At 39.1% G+C, this 22,241-nt stretch overlaps 1 protein-coding gene across 6 annotated transcripts in view; it reads left to right on the forward strand.

The window, feature by feature from the left end:
* Positions 1 to 281: 281 nt before the first annotated feature.
* ARHGEF12 (Rho guanine nucleotide exchange factor 12) overlaps positions 282 to 22,241 on the forward strand; it is a 164,679-nt gene continuing 142,719 nt past the window's right edge. For 2 of the 6 annotated variants that reach the window (XM_060399319.1, XM_060399321.1), the window contains exon 1: positions 282 to 418. Coding sequence is in view for 3 of the 6 variants with exons in the window: in XM_012095611.5 (XP_011951001.3) it covers positions 1,988 to 2,019 (32 nt within the window). In the remaining 3 variants the exon portion in view is untranslated. Of the gene's footprint in view, positions 419 to 1,588; positions 2,258 to 22,241 lie in introns of those variants that run through there. The other 4 variants (XM_012095611.5, XM_004016575.6, XM_060399320.1 and 1 more) reach the window with 3 other exon arrangements.

Below are 22,241 nucleotides of genomic sequence, written 5' to 3' on the forward strand. Positions count from 1 at the left end.
ATTGTACATGGAACTTGAATAGCTTGAATCCTGAGTTACGCAACCATAAAACTGGATGGGTGTCTAAACCTACTACCTAGTAGGAAAAAAACATACATATTTGGGAACTCTTCAAAGAGAACTGTAATGTAACAGGATAAATAAACTGCCCCCCCCCCTCCCCGCTCCCATTTCTTTCCACAGCAAGCTTGTTAAGCCGCTGTGGAAAGCACCATGCTTGCTCAATTTGGCAAATAACACATTTTATTTTGCCAAGGCAGAAGCAGCCTAAAAGCAACCTTATACGAAGAAATCCTGGCTCCAGTTCCCAAACTGTCTCCCCATTCCTATACACTTCCATCCTCCAACCCTCCGCCGGCAGCCAAGACTTTTTTGCGCGGCAGCCCCTGCCCTGGGCCGAGGCCAGCAGGTGCCCCAGGTGAGCGGCCAAGGCCAAAACCTCTCTCTGCTGGGGTCTGATTCACCAGAGAGCAGCGGGGTCCGGGCAGCCGGACCTGAGTTTGCTTCCATTCGCCAAAAACAGTCTGTGCGTGTTATCAGAAAAGAACAAGTATGCTCCCTTAAGGAATACAAGTTTCTAGGACAAGGGGGTGAGTAATTTCCAAAGAGCCTCCTCTCTCATCCTCAACTCCTCGGGACTGGGGGCGTGCTCTCTGGGGGAAAGCCGAGTTAGGGCAAGCTAGACCCCAAAGTAGCAACCTCCGGCATTCGTGGGCTCCCTGGGACAACCTTAGGTTGGCGCGTGGGACTCTCAGGGTCGCACGGTGCCCACCTCCTTCTGCCCCCACAGAACTACTTTTTCGCTCTCCCCCCACAAGATTCCGGCGGAGGCGTCCGCGCGGGGGCGGCGCGCACCCGCGGCCGGTGAGCGGAGGCGGCGCGCGGGGTGGCGAGAGCTGGGGGCTGGGGCCGCCCCGCGCGCCGCGGAGGGATCCCGGGTGAGGCGGCTTCCCGAAGTCAGAGGGGAGGAGGCCAAAAAAAGTCGGCGGGGGAGGGGAAGGGCGAGCGCTCGCGCTGGATGCGGCAGGGGCCGGGAAGGCAGAACCGGAACCGGAACCCGCGCGCGCGCCTGCGGTTGTCTCGCGGCCCCCTCCACCGCCGGCGGCCTCCTCCGCCCGCCGCGCGCGCTCCCGCGAGAGCCCCAGGACCCGGCTAGCCGGCCCTGCGTTCCGAGTCGCCGGGGTCGCCGCCGGCCTCCCGGGCCAGTGCTTCCAGGCCGGGTCAGACGGGAACCTCCCGCCCCTCGCGGGAACCGCCGCCTACCGGCGCGTCGGGGAGGAGCCACCGCCGCCGCCGCCGCCGCCTTCGCCGACCGCGGAAGAGCCCGGGCCTCCGAGGGATGGGGAGCAGCCCGCGGGGCTGAGAGACCAGGTTCCTGTCACCTCCGGCTGCGGAACCTCCTCCCCCGGCGCTCGTGCTCGTCCCGGCATCCGGAGCCTGGTGGGGGGCGGCGAGGACGACGAGAGGGGTCCCCCGGCCCGGGGCCATGGAGCCGCGCGCGGCTGACGCGGGGCGGCCCGAGACGCGGCCGAGACCGCGGCCACGAGCGGCCGGCAGCCCCAGATAGAAAGCAGAAGCCAGCGGGCCCCGGCTCGGCGGCGGGGATTTGCAGGCCCCCGAGACCCCGACGAGGAGCCCATCCTGCCCCGGACGGACTCCTGAGGTCCGTTCCCCGCGCGGCTCGCCGACTTCCCTCCGTGACGAAGTTTTCTCCGGCGCTTTCCCAAGGATCGCTCCCTAGCTTTAGACCTCGCCTTCTGGCGGACTTGCTCGGTTTGTTTGGGGAGATAACTTGCTTCGCTCCCACCCGCATCCCCTCTCCTTGACCTCTGCCAGTCGGACGTTCTAGATGACTGAATGGAGTTTTGAGTTGGACTCTGGTGTCCCCTACGGAGTCGGGCCTGATCCCGGAGCGCTGGGGGTGGGGTGGAGGTGTTACTGTAAAATGCAAGTTGGATAAAAGGAGGACCTCTCGCCAAGGGCCCCAATGAGTGGCACACAGTCTACTATCACCGACAGGTTGGTATGAAGCTCCCCCCTGCGCTTAGCCTCCCTGGATGGGGCCCGACCTAACAGGAGAGTCAGGATTGCCGATTGCCTTTGCCCAGTGAAGTTGACAGGCATCCGACGGAGGGTTGTTTCCGAGCTCTGCAGTTAGTCTGGGGTTGCTGCCAAGTTACCCGGTTGATTGAATTTGGAAATTTTTTTTTTTTTTTTTTTTTCTGGAGAGAAACTTTTCCAGAGTGTCGGAGGAAGGGTAGGTAAAGCCACGATTGTGTTTTTCTGTCCGTAGTGGGCATTAGGATTCATTACTGTTCTTGGAAGCAGAGGAAGGTCATTTTGGGTGAAGGTCAGCGCCGGAGGTCGGCTGGGGTATTGGTCCCTCATAAGTTTAACTCCTGTCCTGTAGTTCCCTAAACCCTGTTCTGTTTGTGAACTTCATTCTGAGACTAACTGCCTGATGATTTATGAAATTGATATCCTTGAAACATTGACTTGCACAGTGTTTATTGTCTAATAGTTTTACAGAATGTTGGAATTACCAGTAAGTCCCAGTCTCCTGGTGGGGACAATATCAAGGAACTTTAAAAAAAAAAAAAAAAAAGGCAGGGGAACATCATGGGGCTTGATTTTAATTATTGCACTTTTAGGATTTCATTTTCCAGAAACGTTTGCATTTAAGGGGTGTAGGCCTAAGCGAATTATGTAGTAGAAGCTGGCAGGTGGATTTGTTGAGTTGGGTCAGTCTTTTACAGTACTTACCTATGTTGCTTGGTGAATTGAGGTAGACCATTTGTGGTTTAAGTGAGTTTCCTTACTCTTTAGAGTTATTCTTTGAAATATTTAAGTGATAAAAGCATATTCTTTACTACATATTTTTCAGTGTTATTATAACGTATTCAGGCTTCCCTGATGGCTCAGAGGTTAAAGCGTCTGCGGCCAATGCGGGAGATCCGGGTTCGATCCCTGGGTCGGGAAGATCCCCTGGAGAAGGAAATGGCAACCCACTCCAGTATTCTTGCCTGGAGAATCCCATAGACTGAGGAGCCTGGTGGGCTGCAGTCCACGGGGTCACAAAGAGTCGGACAGGACTGAGTGACTTTACTTACTTATTCAAGTCCCAAGTTTCAGTTGTTATTATTATTTTTTTTTTGGTCAGCCTTCAAACCATTACATCATTAAAAAGAAAAAAAAAAGATCAAATAGCTGAAGTTAGGGAGCAAAGAAAGCATTTTGAGAAGTGCTTCTGCAAAAAGTAGTTGAATTCCCTAATAAGACAGTTTCACCCAATTGTAAGACTCATTTGTTGACTTTAAAAGGGCCAAATTCCATTATCTTACCCTAACAGCTACTCCAGAAACAGAATTTCCTGTTCCTGTTGATGCTTCCTAGTATCACGTGAATGTTCACCTAAAAGATTCTATTAAATATTTAAACTATTTATTCTTTGTTTGTGTATTTTTTTAAATGCATTTAATTTTCAACTTCTCCGAGAGTACACTTAACATTATTAACAATGCTTATTTTGATTTTTTCTGGTTATTCCCATTCCTTTTCTTTTAGGGTGTTTTGTCTCTGAGAAGCCACTTTCAAGGGTGATTGTTTTCCTGGTTCTCTCAATTCTTGCCTTCTCTGTTGACCCTGGAGACAAGTCTTACTAGAAACTAATATGTTGGTAGTTTTCATTGCAATAGTAAGGGTGTTTAATTCTGTAGAAACAGAACCTTGGATCACCAGCTCATTCCACATTAAAATCACCTAAAGGCCCCCAAGTAATGATCTTTCCTTCTTCTTTGCTTCTCAGAGATGTCCTATTTCCATTATGTTGGAAAGAAAACCTTGGTATTTGTGTTGCTTTTTATAACTTAGGTGAGATACAAATGTACAATAAACATGCGGTTAATGCTGCCTGTTTTTTTGCCAGGCACTGTGCTGGGCACAAAGGATTAAAAGATGAATATTCTAAGATGAATCTGCAAATTGGTTTGGGTTTAATATCTACTTGAATTAGTTCAGGTACTGCCTAATTTCACATACTTTTTAAAAGACAAAAGACTTTAAAAGCCACTTAATGTGCCTTAGTGAGACAATTATGGATTCGTATTTCTTAGGAATTTACTACTAGTTTCTTTTTTGCCACCACAAGATTTATTCTTATGTGACTATTACTTTTTCTTTGAACATATCTTGCCCCATAATCTCAAGCATCCATTGACTCTTAAGAGTTGTCCCTGATTTGAATATATGTTGGGGTGAAATCTGGAAGTACTGGTTTAGTGTTATTTCTGTGCCAGGCTGCCTTAATAAAGTTACTAGTATAGAACAGTTCCCATCTTCTTCTCAGCCTAACTACCTCAGCCTCTTCTCATGGTCTAACTCCAGTGCACTCTAGGTACATTTTGCTGATTCTAGAGCTATTGGCAAATTAACAGTGCCTGTTTAAAGATCCTTTCAAGTCTGAAGTGCTGTATGTGGTATGGCTTTGTTTTGTAGAGTGTGCAGACCCACCAGGCCAGCTGTGTGAGTTAGACTTCTTTCATTGTGATGCTTCTGACTACAGAGTCTGTCTGTCCTCAGTTGAAATCAGACTAGCTGGTTTTGGGCGTTGTTCTGTTTTGCAGTTTGTGGCAGGCGACACATGGCTGAACAAGATAAGGGTTTTATTCTTGTGTTAGGGACGTGCTGGGGCTGGGATGGAATTCAGCTATGTTTGGGCTCTGAATGGTCACTTTGGAGACTCAGAATTCTGTTATATCCTGTTGTTATTTTGCAGTTAAATTAACACATTCATTTTTTCCCCTTTTCCCCTTTTCATTCTCTACTCCTCAGGCACTCCAGCCCCCTTTTTAAAAGTGTAGTTATCAACTTAAAACTCAAACTATATGTTCATGGTAGCTATTGTTTTTATGTAGCATATTTGAATTGTTAAAAAGAAAAATCTAAACAGCTTGTGAATACCATCCAGTGTCTTGCTTTGTAACTTCTGTGAGACCTGAAGATTTTATTTTTCAGCTTTTAGAACCAGCACTTGAAAAGTGGTAGAATTGCATTGATTGCTGCCCTTAGTCCCAAAATAATCCTAATTGTTTCTAATCCTCCTGGATGCTTGTCCTCTCCCTAAGAGTTTAGGGGTCCTGTGGAAGTTGGAATTTCTTTTGAGAGATAAGAGAATGCTTTTTCAGTGGACTGAGTAAATTGTTTCAGGCTGTATTCTAGAACAGTGAATTTTCAGGGACAATACAGGTAGGATTTTGCTATAAAGGTCTTTGTTGAAAAGAACCTATGTCCTGTCTAGGACTCATAGATTTTCTTGGTTTTGATTTATAGATAAAAGGTTTTTAATATATTGGCTTTTTTTTTAAGCGCCGTAAGTTCAACTTTAAGCTTGTTTAATTGAAGCAAGTCTTTTTGTTCTTTTTTTTTTTTTTTTTTTTAAAGAAGCAGCTTTTTAAAGTGGGTCTGGAAGCCAGAGGCTTTATATGCATTTGCCCAGTAATTAACGTTTTCATTCATGATACTTTTTCTGCCAACAGTGCCGTATAATAATGCTTTTGATTAAAATACAAAACAAAAATTCTGTATGTGCACTGTTTTCAAGGCTGCCTAAGTCATCTGCAAGGTGAAATTATTTGTAGCATTCATTTGTAAAATGTCATTAGATAAATACTGAATTGAAAGTGGGGCCAGGATCACAGAGCTAGCTTTGTATTCACTTTAATGTTGTCTTTTCTTCTAGTTTTTCAGTTTAAAATCCTGATTCAGACAGGTATGCAGTAGTACATCCACTCATACAGTTTTACATGAGTCAACATGTACAGTCCGAAGTAAATTTTTTCAAAAGTACAGAGCTATAGTCTTCTAGATTAACGGCACATTTATATGATGTTCACGTGTATTTAGTGAGATGATGAGAGAAGCTTTATTTGAATCATAATAAAAATATGTTAACCTGGTAATACCGCTTAACACACTGGTGGTTTCATGAATTGAGTATGAATTGCCTACCTAACTGATACGGGTTGTAAAAGCAGCAGGATTTTTTTTTTTTTTTTTGACTTTATTTTACTTTACAATACTGTATTGGTTTTGCCATACATTGACATGAATGCACCACGGGTGTACATGCGTTCCCAAACATGAACCCCCCTCCCACCTCCCTCCCTATAACGTCTCTCTGGGTCATCCCCGTGCACCAGCCCCAAGCATCCTGTATCCTGCATCGGACATAGACTGGCGATTCATTTCTTACATAATAGTATACATGTTTCAATGCCATTCTCCCAAATCATCCCACCCTCTCCCTCTGAGTCCAAAAGTCCGCTCTATACATGTGTGTCTCTTTTGCTGTCTTGCATACAGGGTCATCATTGCCATCTTTCTAAATTCCATATATATGTGTTAGTATACTGTAGTGGTGTTTTTCTTTCTGGCTTACTTCACTCTGTATAATCGGCTCCAGTTTCATCCATCTCATCAGAACTGATTCAAATGAATTCTTTTTAGCGGCTGAGTAATACTCCATTGTGTATATGTACCACAGCTTTCTTATCCATTCATCTGCTGATGGACATCTAGGTTGTTTCCATGTCCTGGCTATTATAAACAGTGCTGCGATGAACATTGGGGTACATGTGTCTCTTTCAATTCTGGTTTCCTCGGTGTGTATGCCCAGCAGTGGGATTGCTGGGTCATAAGGCAGTTCTATTTGCAATTTTTAAAGGAATCTCCACACTGTTCTCCATAGTGGCTGTACTAGTTTGCATTCCCACCAACAGTGTAGGAGGGTTCCCTTTTCTCCACACCCTCTCCAGCATTTATTGCTTGCAGACTTTTGGATCGCAGACGTTCTGACTGGTGTGAAGTGGTACCTCATTGTGGTTTTGATTTGCATTTCTCTGCTAATGAGTGATATTGAGCATCTTTTCATGTGTTTGTTAGCCATCCATATGTCTTCTTTGGAGAAATGTCTATTTAGTTCTTTGGCCCATTTTTTGATTGGGTTGTTTATTTTTCTGGAATTGAGCTGCAGGAGTTGCTTGTATATTTTTGAGATTAGTTGTTTGTCAGTTGCTTCATTTGCTATTATTTTCTCCCATTCAGAAGCAGCAGGATATTTTAACGGTTTTCCAGCAGTAATTGGAGAAGTGCTTTCACATCATGGTTGTCTAACAAAGTTACTAGAAATGCTACTTATCATTTAACTGCTTATCTTCTAGGGATTGACCATGCCACATTTTCAGAAACAGGGAGCATAATTAACTTCATTAAGTTTCATCCATTAAAACGTGGTGTTGATATTTTAAAACGTCATTGGAAGGCATGGTCCTTTTCCTTTTAGTAGTTAAGAATCTTCAAAATAATGGCATTTGAACTGAAAATTTAAAATCAGCAAAATTATAAATGTTGTTGTTTCCTTTTGAAGAAAATACCCTGATATATGTAATGATGTCCTATGGCAGTGTGGCTCTTTAACATTTACCGTGTCTTCAGTTCAATGTGAGGCAGATCATCATTTACACTTACAGCAACTCATAGCATTTAAGTTAAGATTATAAAACTGGAAAGGATAGATTCAAGATATGACCTAGATTTTCTGGCTTTCAAGTCCTCCAGATGTCACTCTAAATTATTGTCTTTCTGTGTATATTTTTTCTGTCCTGCTTCCCTTGTAACTTTCCAAGCTAAGTCAGGGTTGGATTTTTCTCTTACCGGATGCTTTCTAGTACCTTATCCATTCTAATTTTAAGTATCTCTAGAGGATAAAGCTATCGTCACTTCCTCAGGAGACTGAACAACAATCTGATAGATCTAGTAGTCAGGAAGTTTTTCCTGATCTTTAGCACAGACTTTTCTTTTAAGTTGTCCTGTTACTTGTATACACTTGCTGTACTAGGCTAAATAATGATCTCCTCCCATTTTATGTTTATGTGACTGTAAACGGTTCAGACAGTTGTCCACCACCCTTTCCTTCCCCCTACCCTTATTCTTTGCTGAGCCAAGTTGTATATTCTGTTGATTTGTGTCTAAAAGTCAGTCTGTTCCTCTTAATATTTTATTAGCTTTTCCTCAGTTGCTCATCTAGTGCAAAATGGTTTTTTTCTTTAAATGCTGTCCTACTACAAAATGATAGTCTATATTTTAACTTTATTCATATTCTAGAACAAGTTCCAGTTTGGTTTTACCATAATACAGGGGTCTTCTGTTTTCTCCAGGCATAACCCAAAGTTATAAGTAAAGAAATTCTCAAGACCATTTTGACTCAGTTTTATTTTAGATAGTTTTTAGAATGGATATGGGAGATGTCAACATCAAACAAACAAACAAACATATATACAAATAGCATAATTAGCAAATCAGCTAATTAAGCAATTGCTCATGTTATAAAAGCGTTGTTTACAAAGTGATTCTTTCTAATATTGCGCCCTAATGTAAGTTACAAGGATTATCAGTTATGTGAAAAAAATGTAGCAAGCAAATGATAAGCCATCCCGGTTGAAACTAAATCAGAAATGATGATGAACTATCTCTGAATTTAATAAAGAGATGTGGTTGTAGCTTTAAAGTAAGATATCACTGTATGGTGAGATTTATCTGTAAGTTGTTATTCTTTTTTCTTTTCTTTGTTTTTTACAGTAGTTTTTCAGTCTAACCTTAAAATTGTGTGTCATTTTTCCGTTTTGGTTTTTTTTGTGTGTGTGCTTGTGTTGTTTAACTTTGTTTTTTCCTGTTATTTCCACTTATTAGTGAAAAGAAATAGATTTGCAATGATAAGCAGGTTTTTCCAATAAGACATACTGTTATTAATATTGAAATAATGTTTTCTTTTCTTACCAGTGTATTTACAAGAATTGTTACTAATGATAAGTAACAGAAGGAAAACGTGGATATTGAAATTATTATGTATATATAAGATAGAGCTCTTGAATGTTGTATTAGTAGACCTTTATTGTTGATACTTAAAGTTATTTTAAATAGATGTCTTTATTCTTCCCTGTTTTGCTAGTGATTTTGTTACCTCAAACGTCAGAATTTTGGAAAGAGATGAGATTTAGGGTATTTTACTTTCTCTAGTTAGAATATCTAGAGTACCAAGATAGCCGCAAAAGAAAGCAAAAGAAAGAAATTTGTAAGAGTTTCTAACACGAAGACAAACCTATGAAGCTAGACCTAGAATAATTCTCAGCTTTTTTATTTTGCAGAGATAATATGTGGTGGTGTCACAGGTCAGAGACTTTGCCTACATTTTATAAACATATGTTACTGACTTTCAGTAAAAGGAGAAATATGCTGTTTTCCTTACTAAATTAACATGAACCAACGCAGCTGACAGTTTAGATTCATAGCAAAACAGGATCTCTTACTAATTCAAATGCTGAATCCTGGTTTTTTTAGGTCATAGACACATGATAGACCTGGGTGGCTTCCCAGTGTTGAGAGATAAGCAAATCTAAAGGCCAGTAAAAAATTAGGTTTCCTGTCATGGGACTGTAAGGGACAGTTCATGAAGAAATTGGGAATATATAAGAAAACCTGGTTCAGTTAATGTTCACTCTTTACTTGTCACCCTGTTTTTTCTTTTGATGCCTATTTTAGGCATTTAAAGATAACTGTCCTGAGAATACTGTTTTGGTTAAATATTACATTTAAATGCTGATGTTAGGTTCATACACTCGACCTTAAGGAGGATTTCATGTGGATTCAGAAAAATCTAGATATTTATGGTGGTGAAAAAATCAGTATCTGAATAAATTATATATGAAATTGATGATGTAATGTAGAAGGTGACTATATCTCGTCCAGAAGAGTAACAAGTCCCCCAAATACACTTATACACTGAAATACATATACGATACCTTGTGAAGGTGCTCGGACATAGCCTTCCATAGATTAGAGGTGTTGTCTGCCTGTGTTCCAACACAAGCTGCTATGTTGTGGTTGCCCTGTGCCGTCTTTGTGGTTTACTCAGAGGAAGTGGTTCTTGTGGGTGAAGGTCTGATCTTTTTAGAGATTGTTGGTGGCATATGCACTGTCGGCTTATTTCCTGTCTTATTGGCTGTTTTGGCAATACCTCCTCAGGGCAAGTACTGCTGAAGGGATATTTAAACGTTTTGTAGGCAGAATAGATAGTTATAATGTTGTATAATACCTACCTCCGAAGGCGATATGAGGGTTAAATTAATGTTTGTAAAGTGCTTTGAGATCCTAAGATGAAAAGAGCAGACATGTCCCTAATCATATTTGCAGGTATTGCTCAAGTTTAAGTAAAAATTTATTCACGTCGTGAAGTGTTACTTTATTGGCCTTGAGACTTCTGTAACCATTCAAGTTTTGTTTAATCACTTCAAGAGCTGTGGTTGGAATGTTTTTCTTCTAATGCTTAAAAATATATTTACCCTGTATGGGTTAACTTAGAGGAGTAGAAACCTTGTCTGTAGTTAAGGTTTGTCTATGGTTAAGGCTTATTCACCAAGTTTAACGCCTAGAGTGCACTTCTTCACCAGTTTAATTGGCATACTAAAATAAAATTGAGAGAATTTCCTTTGAGATCAGTAGGTGTACTACCCAAGTACAAAACCCTATGTTTGCTTTACTGAAATCTTAAGATGAGCAAACTGAGAGTTGCATGTACTTACACTCCTAATTTTATTAAATTTTGTTTTCACATATCACCTTTACCACTTTAAAGAATTAATAATGTATGTCTTATTGGAAGAAGCTTTCTTTAAAGCTAAATTGCAACCAATTTTTAGATTGCTTAAGGATAGGAGGGTAGTTCTTATTCATTTTTAATTAGTTACTATCTGCTTCAATATATTTTTATTCTATTTCAGTACTAAAAAGCATAAGGAATAAAAAATAGCCCAAATTATCCAGATATCCAAATGATGTTGTTAAACATACAAAAATTCAAATAATATAATAATATATAAAGTCTTCTGATCTTAACTGTACCTTGCACACCCTCTGGTTCTCAGACTCTCTTCTCAGAGGTAACTATAGTTAAGTTTTTTTTGTGTGTGTCTACCTTACTTTACAGTCTCATAAATATACCACTCATAATTTTAATATTCTTGGTACCTAACTAACTGATAGTAAATGTATCTATCAGCTTTTGCTGGGTTGTATTGCCATAGCAACACCAACAAATATCTGTGGCTTACAACACTAGTTAATTTCTTGCTTACACTGCATCTTGTCAGCTGTGGATTGATTGCAGCGTTTTTGGAACCCTGTCTGAAGGAGCATCCCCCCAGCAGCCCCTGGAATATGCCATTTCTGTGGCAGAGGGAAATAACAAGAAAACTGATGGAAACATACAGTGACTTCAAAAACTTCTGCTCTGTCGAGGTGTACATCACATCACTCACATGTCATTGGTCAAAGCAGTAATATGGTCACGCTCATTGTCATTGGGCCAGAGACGTGTATTCCTCCCACAGGTGGCATCACGGGTCGGGTGATAATAGGTCTGTATAATCCTCTTAAGGAAAGAAAGGGCAGAGCAGTAAGACTGTCATTGGAGGCGATCGATAAATTCTTGTTAAATGGGTTTTGAATCTGTGAAAGTTTTTATTTCTATGGACTGTTTCAAACATACACAAAAGTACAGAGAATAATATGATAAACATCCGTATTCCCATTGTTAGCATCAAAAACTTTCTGTGCATAGACAGTCTTGGTTCATCTATTTCCTTTCCCTGCTTCTCCACTGGATTATTTTGAAGTAGTTGCTGGATATCATAATTTCAACCATAAATATTTCACTGAGTATCTCTGAAAGATAAAATCTGAAGGTGTAACTTCTTTTAGTAAATTCTTACTGTCTGTTAGTAGTTGGAGATAATGATGCTATGGACTGAGCAGTGTTAAGTAGGAGAGGATGTTCATGGAGTTGTATTTAGAATTTGACAGCCAGAAAGTTGTTTTGATTTCGTTTTGAGTATTTCTGGAGGAGGCTTACAGCAGAATGTCATCTTTTTTTCCAGTACGTCCTTTCCTCGTGTGTGTGTGTGTGTGTGTGTGTGTGTGTGTGTGTGTGTGTGTGTGTGTGTATGTGTGAAGCAGGTAATTAACCTCTGGAAAAAAATAACATTGCAACAGATTTGATTTGCAGGAGGTTTCATTTCACACTGAGCCTCTGTTGGAATGACGCCAACTGAAAGGAATCCCAGCCCTTAATGGCTCTAAGTCTTCTGGGAGTTCCCAGTTGCTGATGTTATATACTCTGGAGAAGAATATCAGAATCATTTCTAAAAATTCTGTATTCACTTATGCTGTGTACTGTGCAGAGAAAAGTTCTGTCAGATCTCTAAGGAAATGGTCCTAAAACAATATAAAAATAAGAAAGTGAATCTAATTTTAGTTTAGAAATAATTTAACTCACTCTCAGCTGCTCAGGTTAGTTCATCTGAGGACCTTTTTAAAGCCTACATTTTGACTCACAACTTCATAGATTTTACTAGCATATAGTGTGGGACAGTAAGTTTACTTATCATTTCTATGGTTATGGGAGGATCTAGAATAGTCAGTTTCACAGGACATACTTGGGAGGGGTATTATGTAACTGGGAAGCAAGCTAAACAGATACAATCCCTTCAGTTTGTAGGTTGGCAGGTGACAGTGAGTTGATCAGAGAGGATTAATACAGGCTAGTGAATAAATTATTGTATATAACATGAAAATAGTTTATTTTAGGATAGTACTATCTATGTTTTCTTATCTGATGTTTTTCACTGTTCATTGAAACTTAGTTAAAATGGTATTTCTAGGTGTCCAAGTAGTTTCAGTTTTCTTTAATTAAGTTATATTGTTAATCTCATTTCAGAATCCATGTAGTGACTGAAGCAGAAACTTGGTTATCATTGACTTGTACATAAAATTTTATTTAATTTTGAATTTTTCTTGGCATTGAATTGATTCTGGCTTTGGTTGCTTGGGGCAGTACATTCTGTTTTTAATAAATAAACAGTTTTTTCCCCATGGAGAATTAACTCTTTGACCTGCCTTTTGTTCATGTTATATTTCTATTGTATCATGTTAGAAAAACATTCATTTTTAAAGATAATAATTTGTTGGTCCCTTTGTCAGAATAATGTACTTCCTAACACTTGGTTGCATTTTAGTTGCATTTGTCATTTGTGCAGTTTGGGGAAAGGTTTGTGCTTTCTATTACTTAAGTGTTTGTGTTTCTTGTGTATTTATCCAGAAGCCCTACATGGTCAGAATTCTTGAGACAGTGTTTGAAGGTAAATTGGGTGTATTAGTAAATAGATGTGAATAGTTTAAAAAAAAGAGAGAGAGAAGGTTCTTACCGTGCAGTTATTGCATAACAGGATGCAAGATATAATTTGTTTCCAAAAAGGGAATTAAGTAAAATATGGATAAATATTAGTAATTATATTAATTTTGACTGCCCTGGCAGAATTTTTTTGAGATAATTCTCGTTTTAGAGATTGAAAGTAGCTTTTAAAGGAAAGATATTTTAGCTCTTAATTATTTATATGTATTCTAATTTTAATTTTTTGCAGCCTTTGTAAGAAAGGAGTAATAAAGGGAACTAAATGAAGATAATGTAGAGAAAAGAGCCTGGGTTTTGGTGTCAAGACTTGTTCTGCTTACATGCTAGAAAACTTCAGGCAAATTTATGTCTCTGAGGAACAGTTTAGTTTTCTCATGTATAAAAATTGGAGTAATATCACTTACCTTTAATGTTGGCATGAAGATTAAATGAAAATGTATTTAAGTACATAAAGGAGGTCAGAAACTTAGAATAGGAATTTATTATTGTTTAAACTTAAGAAATTGGGTTTTCCTACAACTTTGATCTACACATTTTAAATAATTTCAAATTCATATGTATTTGCTGCTTCTACTGCTGTGGCAGTGTTTTCCTTGCTGTGATAATATTCCCTTTCCATTAATTTCAAGTTATAGGATGTTTTTAGAATTAAGGTGCATTTAGAGGTGAGGAATAGACCAAAGAGACTGTGAAACAGTAACATCTCTAGGTATAGCGTCAATAAGATTTTTTTAGGATTGGCAGTCAACTTTTAAATCTGCCTTTGATCACTTAGATTTGTCCAGTTCTGTCTTGACAACATCAGTTCATTTGTTTCTTCATTTGTTCAATAAGTATTGAATGCCGGCTCTGTGTACGTCATTACGTTGTCAAAGTTATTTTGCATTCTTGCTGTGTGCTAATTTGTATTTAAAGAATTAAGAAATTTACCTGTGATATTCATTGACTAGTGTTGAGGATTAAGATGAGAAGTCATGTGTACTTTAGGGGTGGTGCTAGTGGTAAAGAACCCCCTGCCAGAGCAGGAGATGTAAGAGATGCATGTTTGATCCCAGGATCTGGAAGAGCCCCTGGAGGAGGGCATAGCGACCTACTCCAGTATTCTTCCCTGAGAATCTCATGGACAGAGGAGCCTGGCAGTTTACAGTCCATCTAATACAAGTTTTATGGGATTTGGTTTGGTGTGTGTGTGTGTTACAGGCACACAAAACAGTAAGAAATTACTCAAAAAATTGTTATACTGAGTATGTAAGAGGAGGAAAAGGTAGCAAATGAATGAATAGTGATTGGGCCTTTGTGAAACAAACGATGTAAGCAAATTGAGTTTAAGTTTATTCTTAGCAAGAATCTATGTTTGGTTAAGTGGTAATGGAGATTATATTTTCTTTTTAAAGGTTTCTTCTTACAGTAGTAATCTCTTCTATATCATTTAGTTTATAGTTTCTACCACTTAAAGAAATATCATCCCTTTCATCCTAGCTGTAGATTCATATTCTGTGCCATAAAACATTGTTAGTTTTTAGTCTTCATTTCCTCTCTGTAAATGATTTTTTTTGTTACTGAAAATTCTGTGGCATGAATCCTTTTACTTAGCCTCCCTTTGTGCTATAACATTGGAAAAGAAAACTTGCCTAAGAGATAGTTCAGTGTTATTTTTTAACCTCTTTTAAGCTATGAATTGTTTTCCTGCATTTTCTTAGTAACCCTGGAGAATCAAGAACAGATAGGCAGATAGCTGGTTTAAAAAAGAAACCCACAAACCAAGTCCTTTATTGAATACTGTTTCTATGTAGAGAAAGGATGGAGAATTCTAATTTGAGAGTTTTACTAGGTTTAAAGCTTACAGAGAGGCTGCCTGCAAAAAAGCAATGCCCTTTGAAGCATTCGTATGGACATGGAGACCGCATAGCCCTTAGGGAGATCTGCAGACATCCGCTCTGCCGAGTGCTGGGAAGCGGCTTTTTCCCATGCTTGCAGCATCCCTGTGGGGTAAAGTTCTGTTAATTTTGCATAAATATTTACCATATCTCATTTTAGCTAGCATTGCTTCCTTACACTGGTAGTAATAAGGAAATCTTTGCTTACCCAGCTTGAAAAGTTTGTTATAGATATGACTTGTCTGGAGAATGTTGTTATCTTTGAGGGCTGATGTAATTAAAAGTCAGATTGGAAAAAATAATGGGGTGAATTACAAATTCACAATCCATAATAATCTATTTATTATAGAAATATTTGCCCATGTTTATTGTCCTGTATTTAAAAATAAGAAGGTTATTACCATACAATCAGCTGATTGTATGAAGTGAATCAGCTGATTCACTTCAGCTTTGTCCCATCTAACAAGTCAGATCATTGTTGCTTTCATATATTTTGTCAGTGTGATACTTGAGTAATTTAGTCTCATTTACTACACTTTTACAGTTATTTCCTCATTTAGTTATAAAAGCTTCAATTTATTAAGTAGGTTTTTTTGTAGGCATTGTGTTTAATACATGTAACAGCACTATAAGGCAGATGTTATTCCTGTTTTACAGATGAGAAAAAGATTCAGAGACATTTGTTGATTAGCCTGTTATTTCCCAGCTTATACATACTTGGGACCAGGTTTAAAATCCAGGCCTTCTGACTCTTGGTGCGTTGTGTTTGCTACTGCACACAATTATGGGTAACTGTTTTTTCTGTGAAGGTAGAGTCCAAACACAGCTACAGAGCATGGAATTCAAATGAGAAGGTTCAGTCAAAGAAGATTATTTATGTAGTCTCTTTATCTTTTAACGTGGACTTCCCTGGTGCAGGGGTAGAGAATCTGCCTGCCAATGCAGGAGACACAGGAGACTTGGATTTGATTCCTGGATTGGGAAGATCCACTGGAGAAGGAAATGGGAACCCGCCTCAGTATTCTTGCCTGGGAAATCCCGTGGACAGAGGAGCCTGGTGGGCTACAGTCCATGGGGTCACAAAGAGTTGGCCACGACTTGAGCGACTAAACACTGCCATCTTTTAATGGAAATTACAGTAGCAATTTTTAAATTGTGTTCCAGGGAACATCTGGAACACTTTAACAATGTAATTTTTTGTTTTGCATGATTTTCTTAAGAGCCCCACATTGTCTCAGGTACTCAAGGCAAAAGGTAGAATGTAGAATGAAATTAATTGAATTAATGTGTAATCCCCCCCAAATTTTATTATTTGAAAGAGGTCCAGCTTATTATTTTAAAAGTGGTCTAATCTGTTTTATTTTTCAAGTCAAAAATAGTGCAGTATCTGCAGTGCCATGTGACTTACCCTAGGAACTATCTATATGACTACATCGTAGCTCTTGTCATTGCTCGGAAAGATCCTGCTTCCAAATTTTTGTGTTTTTCTACTTCTTACCTTCTATTTCTCAGTCTCCCCCATTCCTTTCTATATGCATTCTTTGCCTTCATTGTCACTACTGGGCTTTTGATCTCTCCCATCTGATCCCATCTAGAACTTCTGCTCTTCTTCAACCTTTTAGTTTCCTCAGCCTTTTATTTATTTCTGGTTGAGTCCTTTTGCCATTCTCTGTCATTTTCTGACCACATAGTAGATACCTAAGGGGGTTCCTGGATTACTTAATGTATTTTCTTTATAGAGTAGCCTAGTAGAAGTGACTTCAAAGATGGTAGCTTTTATTTTGATCTATCTCACTTTTCCTTTACCCACCCAGGAGGTGGTAACTCATTAGTCTCTCCATCCAAAATACACTTATTGATTAAAAATCATATAGTAGGAGCTGTAACATTTTATACATAATAGTTTACTTATTCTTTACTCTGAAGTATAATGGGTTTTATTATATAATCTTCATTTTGTAGGTGAAGAAACAGGAGCTCAGAAAGTTTTAAGTAGCATACCTGCTGCTGCTAAGTCACTTCAGTCGTGTCCGACTCTGTGCAACCCCATAGATGGCAGCCCACTAGGCTCCCCCATCCCTGGGATTCTTCAGGCAAGAACACTGGAGTGGGTTGCCATTTCCTTCTCCAATGCATGAAAGTGAAAAGTGAAAGTGAAGTCGCTCAGTCCTGTCTGACTCTTTGCGACCCCATGGACCACAGCCTGCCAGGCTCCTCTGTCCATGGGATTTTCCAGGCAAGAGTACTGGAGTGGGGTGCCATCACCTTCTCCGAGTAGCATACCTACTAAGTGGAAAAACTGGAATTGTAGTCTTCAGTTTGTCTAACTTCCCAGCCTACACTGTTAACACTATGCTGTCCTGTCAGATAGAATCAGCATTGAATCGGGTACTCGTTCTGCCCTTTAGAAGCTTCTAGTCTAATAGAAGGAGATAGACATGTCGGCAGTGAGACTCAAGAAAAATCAGTACTTTCTGGATAGCTCAGAAACAGGAGATAAATGCTTCCATTGAATCTTTAAAGATGGGTTGTAGTTATCAGACAGGTGAGGAATAAAAGATCATTTCGGGTAGAAGCAGTGATTATGAACAAGGGGTAAAATAGCTCATCTTTTCTAAGAACTCCATGCATGTAGTTCAATGTGACAAGAACACGGTGGTTGACTATGGGTACAACATTTGGTAAAGTTACAGTGATAGGAGGTGTCAGATTATTTTTATACCATTCTGAGTTTGGCTTTTTTCCACTGGATTGTGGGAAGCCACTGAAGATCTTTAATTACGCGAGTAATATGGTCAGTAGTTATGGTATAGAAAGATCATTTGGGTGGCATTGTAAAGATTTGATTAGTCTTGAGAAGTTTTAGGGGCAGAGATGACCAATAAGGAGACATTTTTCAGTAATGAAGAATGAAGTACTAAATTTGTAACTGCATTTAAAGGTGAAGAGACAAATAGAGCTATTAAGAAGATGTTAAGTATAAGAAAGGTAGGTGGTGAAAGTGAGGGCCTTTCTGGCTTGGGTTTTAGTGGATGTTGGGTATTCCATTCACCAAGATAATGGAATATAAAAGGGAGAAGGCATGGGGTTTGTGTGTGTGTGTGTGTGTGTGTGTGTGTGTGTGTGTGTGTGTGTGTGTGTTTGGTTGACTGATAAGATGAAAGATGGAGAGAGAACTGAGGTAGTAAGGGACAGATTCAATTTAAGGTTGGATTCATCTAATAGATTATCCCAAAACAGTAAATAAACTTGCACTCTAACATGGTAGTTACAAGGCACTTGTGGCCATTTAAATTAGTTAAAATTAGATAAAATTTATAATTTAGGTCTTCAGTCACACTAACCACTTTCAAGTATACAATAGCCATGTGTAGCCAGTAGCTACTGTTGTGGACATTGGATATAGACCATTTTAATCATTGCAACAAGTTCCCTTGGATAGTGCTCCTAAACGTTTGTTAGCTCACAGTTTCCCATGATAAGGAACCTGGAAGCAACCTAGCTGGGTGGTTCTGGTTCAGGCTGTCTAACGAGGTTGTAGTTGAGATGTCTATTATGGAAGCAAAGCCGTGCTTGACTCCTCTGAGGGCTTGATTGGAGCTGGTGGATGGACTTCCAAGGTGATTGACTCACATGCTGGCTAAGTGAGTGCTGGTTGTTGGTAGGAGGCCTCAGTTGCTCACCAGGAAGACCTCTCATGGGAATGTTTGAGGCAGCTGACTTTATCTAAATCAAGTGATCATAGAGAACAAGATGGAAGCCGTGAGTTTTATGAGCTAAGCTCAGAAGACAATCTGTCTTTTTTGAAATGTTCTCTCAGATCAGCTGAGCGATCAGCTCTATTCAGTGTGGGAGGGAACTATACAGGGCATGAATTCCAGGAGACAGAATTCACTGGGGTTTCTTTTAGATTCTGCCCAGCATAGGTACCTATGAAGCCTACAGGTGCAGACATCTAATCGGCGACTAGTTGCGAAGGCATGAGGGCATAGCTACTGCTATTGTGTTTGTGATGGTAGTTGAAGCACTTTGAGTAGATGAGTTCAGTAAGAATGAGATTGTGCCAAAAGGATGGCCCAAATAGCATCTTGGGTCACATGTCTGGGGTAGTCCAGAAGGGCTCTCAAAGGCTATTGAGAATCAATACTGCAGAGAATCAAAGGAATGGTTGCAGAGGAGTAGCAGTACCAGGAGGGTGTTTTATAAAGGAGCTTTCATGAAGGGATGAAAGTTGAAAGTAAAGTGTAATTAACATTGCTAAATGATACAAACGAGTCAAGTAATAGTCATTCTTTCAAAAATGACTTATTGAATATTCTGGGAACCAGAGAAAGATATATAGATGAATAAGATAAAATCTCTAATGATGCAGTCTGAGGAGACAGGGTTATGGAGAATTTTTTGGAGGAAGATAAAACCTTAGTGTAGAACCTCTTTAAAAGGTGAGTTGAGTTGGGTGTTAGGTGTAGTGTGTGTGTGTGTGTGTGTGTGTGCGCGCACGCGCGCGTGTGCATACATGTCGTATGGTCTGTGAAGGTGGCAGTGGTGATAATATGGATAATAGAATAGACATTTTAGGCAGAAAGGATGGCTTGTTATGTGCAGGGTATTCCTAGAACATGAAGTTTGTAATGAGGAAAAGAGGTGAGAAAAGAGACTACAAGGATAATTAGAATGGTCTTGAATGCGTGGAAAGGAACTTGCCTTTTTCTTGTAGGCTGTTGCTTCCCATACTTAAAATTATGACTTAGATAGTATCCAAATAATTTAATCCCTCATGTATCAGTTACTTAATCTTCTGTAACATTGCCTTTTAAATTGAAAATCCATTTCCAAAGGAAACTTTACTTCATTATTGTAAATAGAAAATCAGTATTTTTGCCACATAGAGTAGACACAACAGTAGAAAAATTGCAAGCTATTATTAGATTTAAAAAAATAAAAAATGAAATACAGCAGTGTATCCTTTATTTACAGAAATGTCTGCCTGAAAAATCAGTTCTTCAGTGAGAGACTGTTTTTAGTCAGCAAGAAAGGGAGACTTCTTTGGAAATGACCTGGTATAATTCAGATGAGATTTAAGGTTATTGGGATGTTTTCATTTTTAAGTTTTGATGTTGACAAGCACCAAGAATCCTAACTCTCAAATGTCTATGGTTTAAAAGCTCAGAAAATAGTTAATGGCCAACTTTGTTTTACGTTTAAATACTAATAAAAATTAGGCCCTTTATTCAGAGAAACTATCGAATCTTCAGAATCTGTTCTTCCAAATGTGTCAAGCTGTTAGTTGATGTTGATGAAATGGAAAAGGAGTTCTTCATCTACTCTTTACTGCCATCCAGTTCGGGGAGATTATTGTGAAAAATTATGAGATCTTCCATGTATCTTTGATGATATTCAGAATACTTTCAGTGGTTTTTCAGAGGAAACCTTAAGTGGTCTTTTCAGAGAGGAGCAAAAATCCAACTCACTTATGCATCTCATAGTTCTAGTTTTGCACTTAATCTTGTTAACTTTGTTTTGCACATGGGATGCTTACATTGTCAGGATAAATGTAAGTTGTTCCCATGAACAGATATGTTTATCAAGATGTGCCTATTTGTAAAACTTGTCTCACTCATGCATGTTATCTCAAAAACTGAAGATTTCTTCCAGAAATATTTGAAATTTTTCCTGCAACTCAAATGGATGTGCAAAGACTTTTCCATTATTTCTGCCAAACTCTGTAGTGTGGTTCCAGTTTTGAGGTTAAGATAGGGGATACTTTTATAAGATTTTTAATGAATATTTTTGAGCTGTACTGGCCGACAAAAAACATGAAAATAATAGTGTTAGAGATGCTGCAAAAGTGCCAAGAAAGAGTAACATTGTTGATGTTACGATAACAGTTGGACTGTCTCAAGGTGACCGATTACATTTAAGGAACTGTTGGAGGGAACATGTGGTAAAGATGAGTGGTCATTTAGGAATTCACAAAGTCCTGTAATCAAGGGAAGCTAACATTATCCAGTTTTGAATGATGCGACCAATATATTTAAGAAGAGAGGGTAGAAGCAGTAGTGGAAATCTCTTAGTTAACCTCAATTTAATGGACGTACTCCATTTCCCCCATGGAGCATGACTTCTACTCACAGTTGGATTAAATTATTACATCTACAAGCTACTCTAGTATGTCTGAATACTTCCAGGTGAACTTTGTAATCCCAGTCTGTTGTACTAGTATTGGAATTAGATAGCTAAATATTATGAACACTGATGAAATATGAGCATAAAAGGAAAGTTATTTCTATGAAAGCTGAGTTGTATGTACTTTGGAAATACAAGTAGAGACTTGTCACTAAGGAAATTTCTGTCAAATTAGAGATGAAAAACCACTATTAGCTATTTGAGGAGAAAAAGAGTCCAGGGATCAGCCTTAGTTTCTTTGTCCACTGTAAAGAAACTGAAACAGGACGTGAACATAGCAGATCTATTATAGCGTAATTTATAAAAGGATAATAAGGCAGCCCTACACATCCTTACTCAAAGAAAAAGCCTTGAGCCTACATTTAAAAATTGGCAAATAAATATACACCTAAATATTTTAAATTGAAGTTTAAGGTGTATATGATTGGTTTGTTTAAACAGTTCTTTACTCTAACTGCTCTTTCCTGTTAAATGACCAATCACTGGTACCACTTAACTGAGTAGGACAGTTTTTTCTAGCTAAAGGCATGTCATAACTTGAGATTTGAGGAGAAGGAGACATGAAATGCTTTTTTTTTTTCAAGGCTTCTCTAACGATCGTGTTGGTGGTGGTGGTTTAGTTGCTAAGTTGTGTCTGATTCTTAAGACCCCATGGACTGTAGCCCACCAGGCTCCTCTGTCGTGAGACTTCCCAGGCAGGAATGTGAGTTGCCATTGCCTTCTCCAGTAATGATCATGTTACTGGTATACTAATTGTTAGTGTTTCTATTTCCAAGAGTGCTTTACTTGCATTTAAAAATTATAAAAATTCAATAGCAGTTTGTATATTTTATCTACTCTTGCTTTCTAATTTTGTCAAATAATTGCTGTTGTTGTTT

Source organism: Ovis aries, chromosome 15 (assembly GCF_016772045.2).
Source record: "Ovis aries strain OAR_USU_Benz2616 breed Rambouillet chromosome 15, ARS-UI_Ramb_v3.0, whole genome shotgun sequence".
Lineage (NCBI taxonomy): Eukaryota > Metazoa > Chordata > Mammalia > Artiodactyla > Bovidae > Ovis > Ovis aries.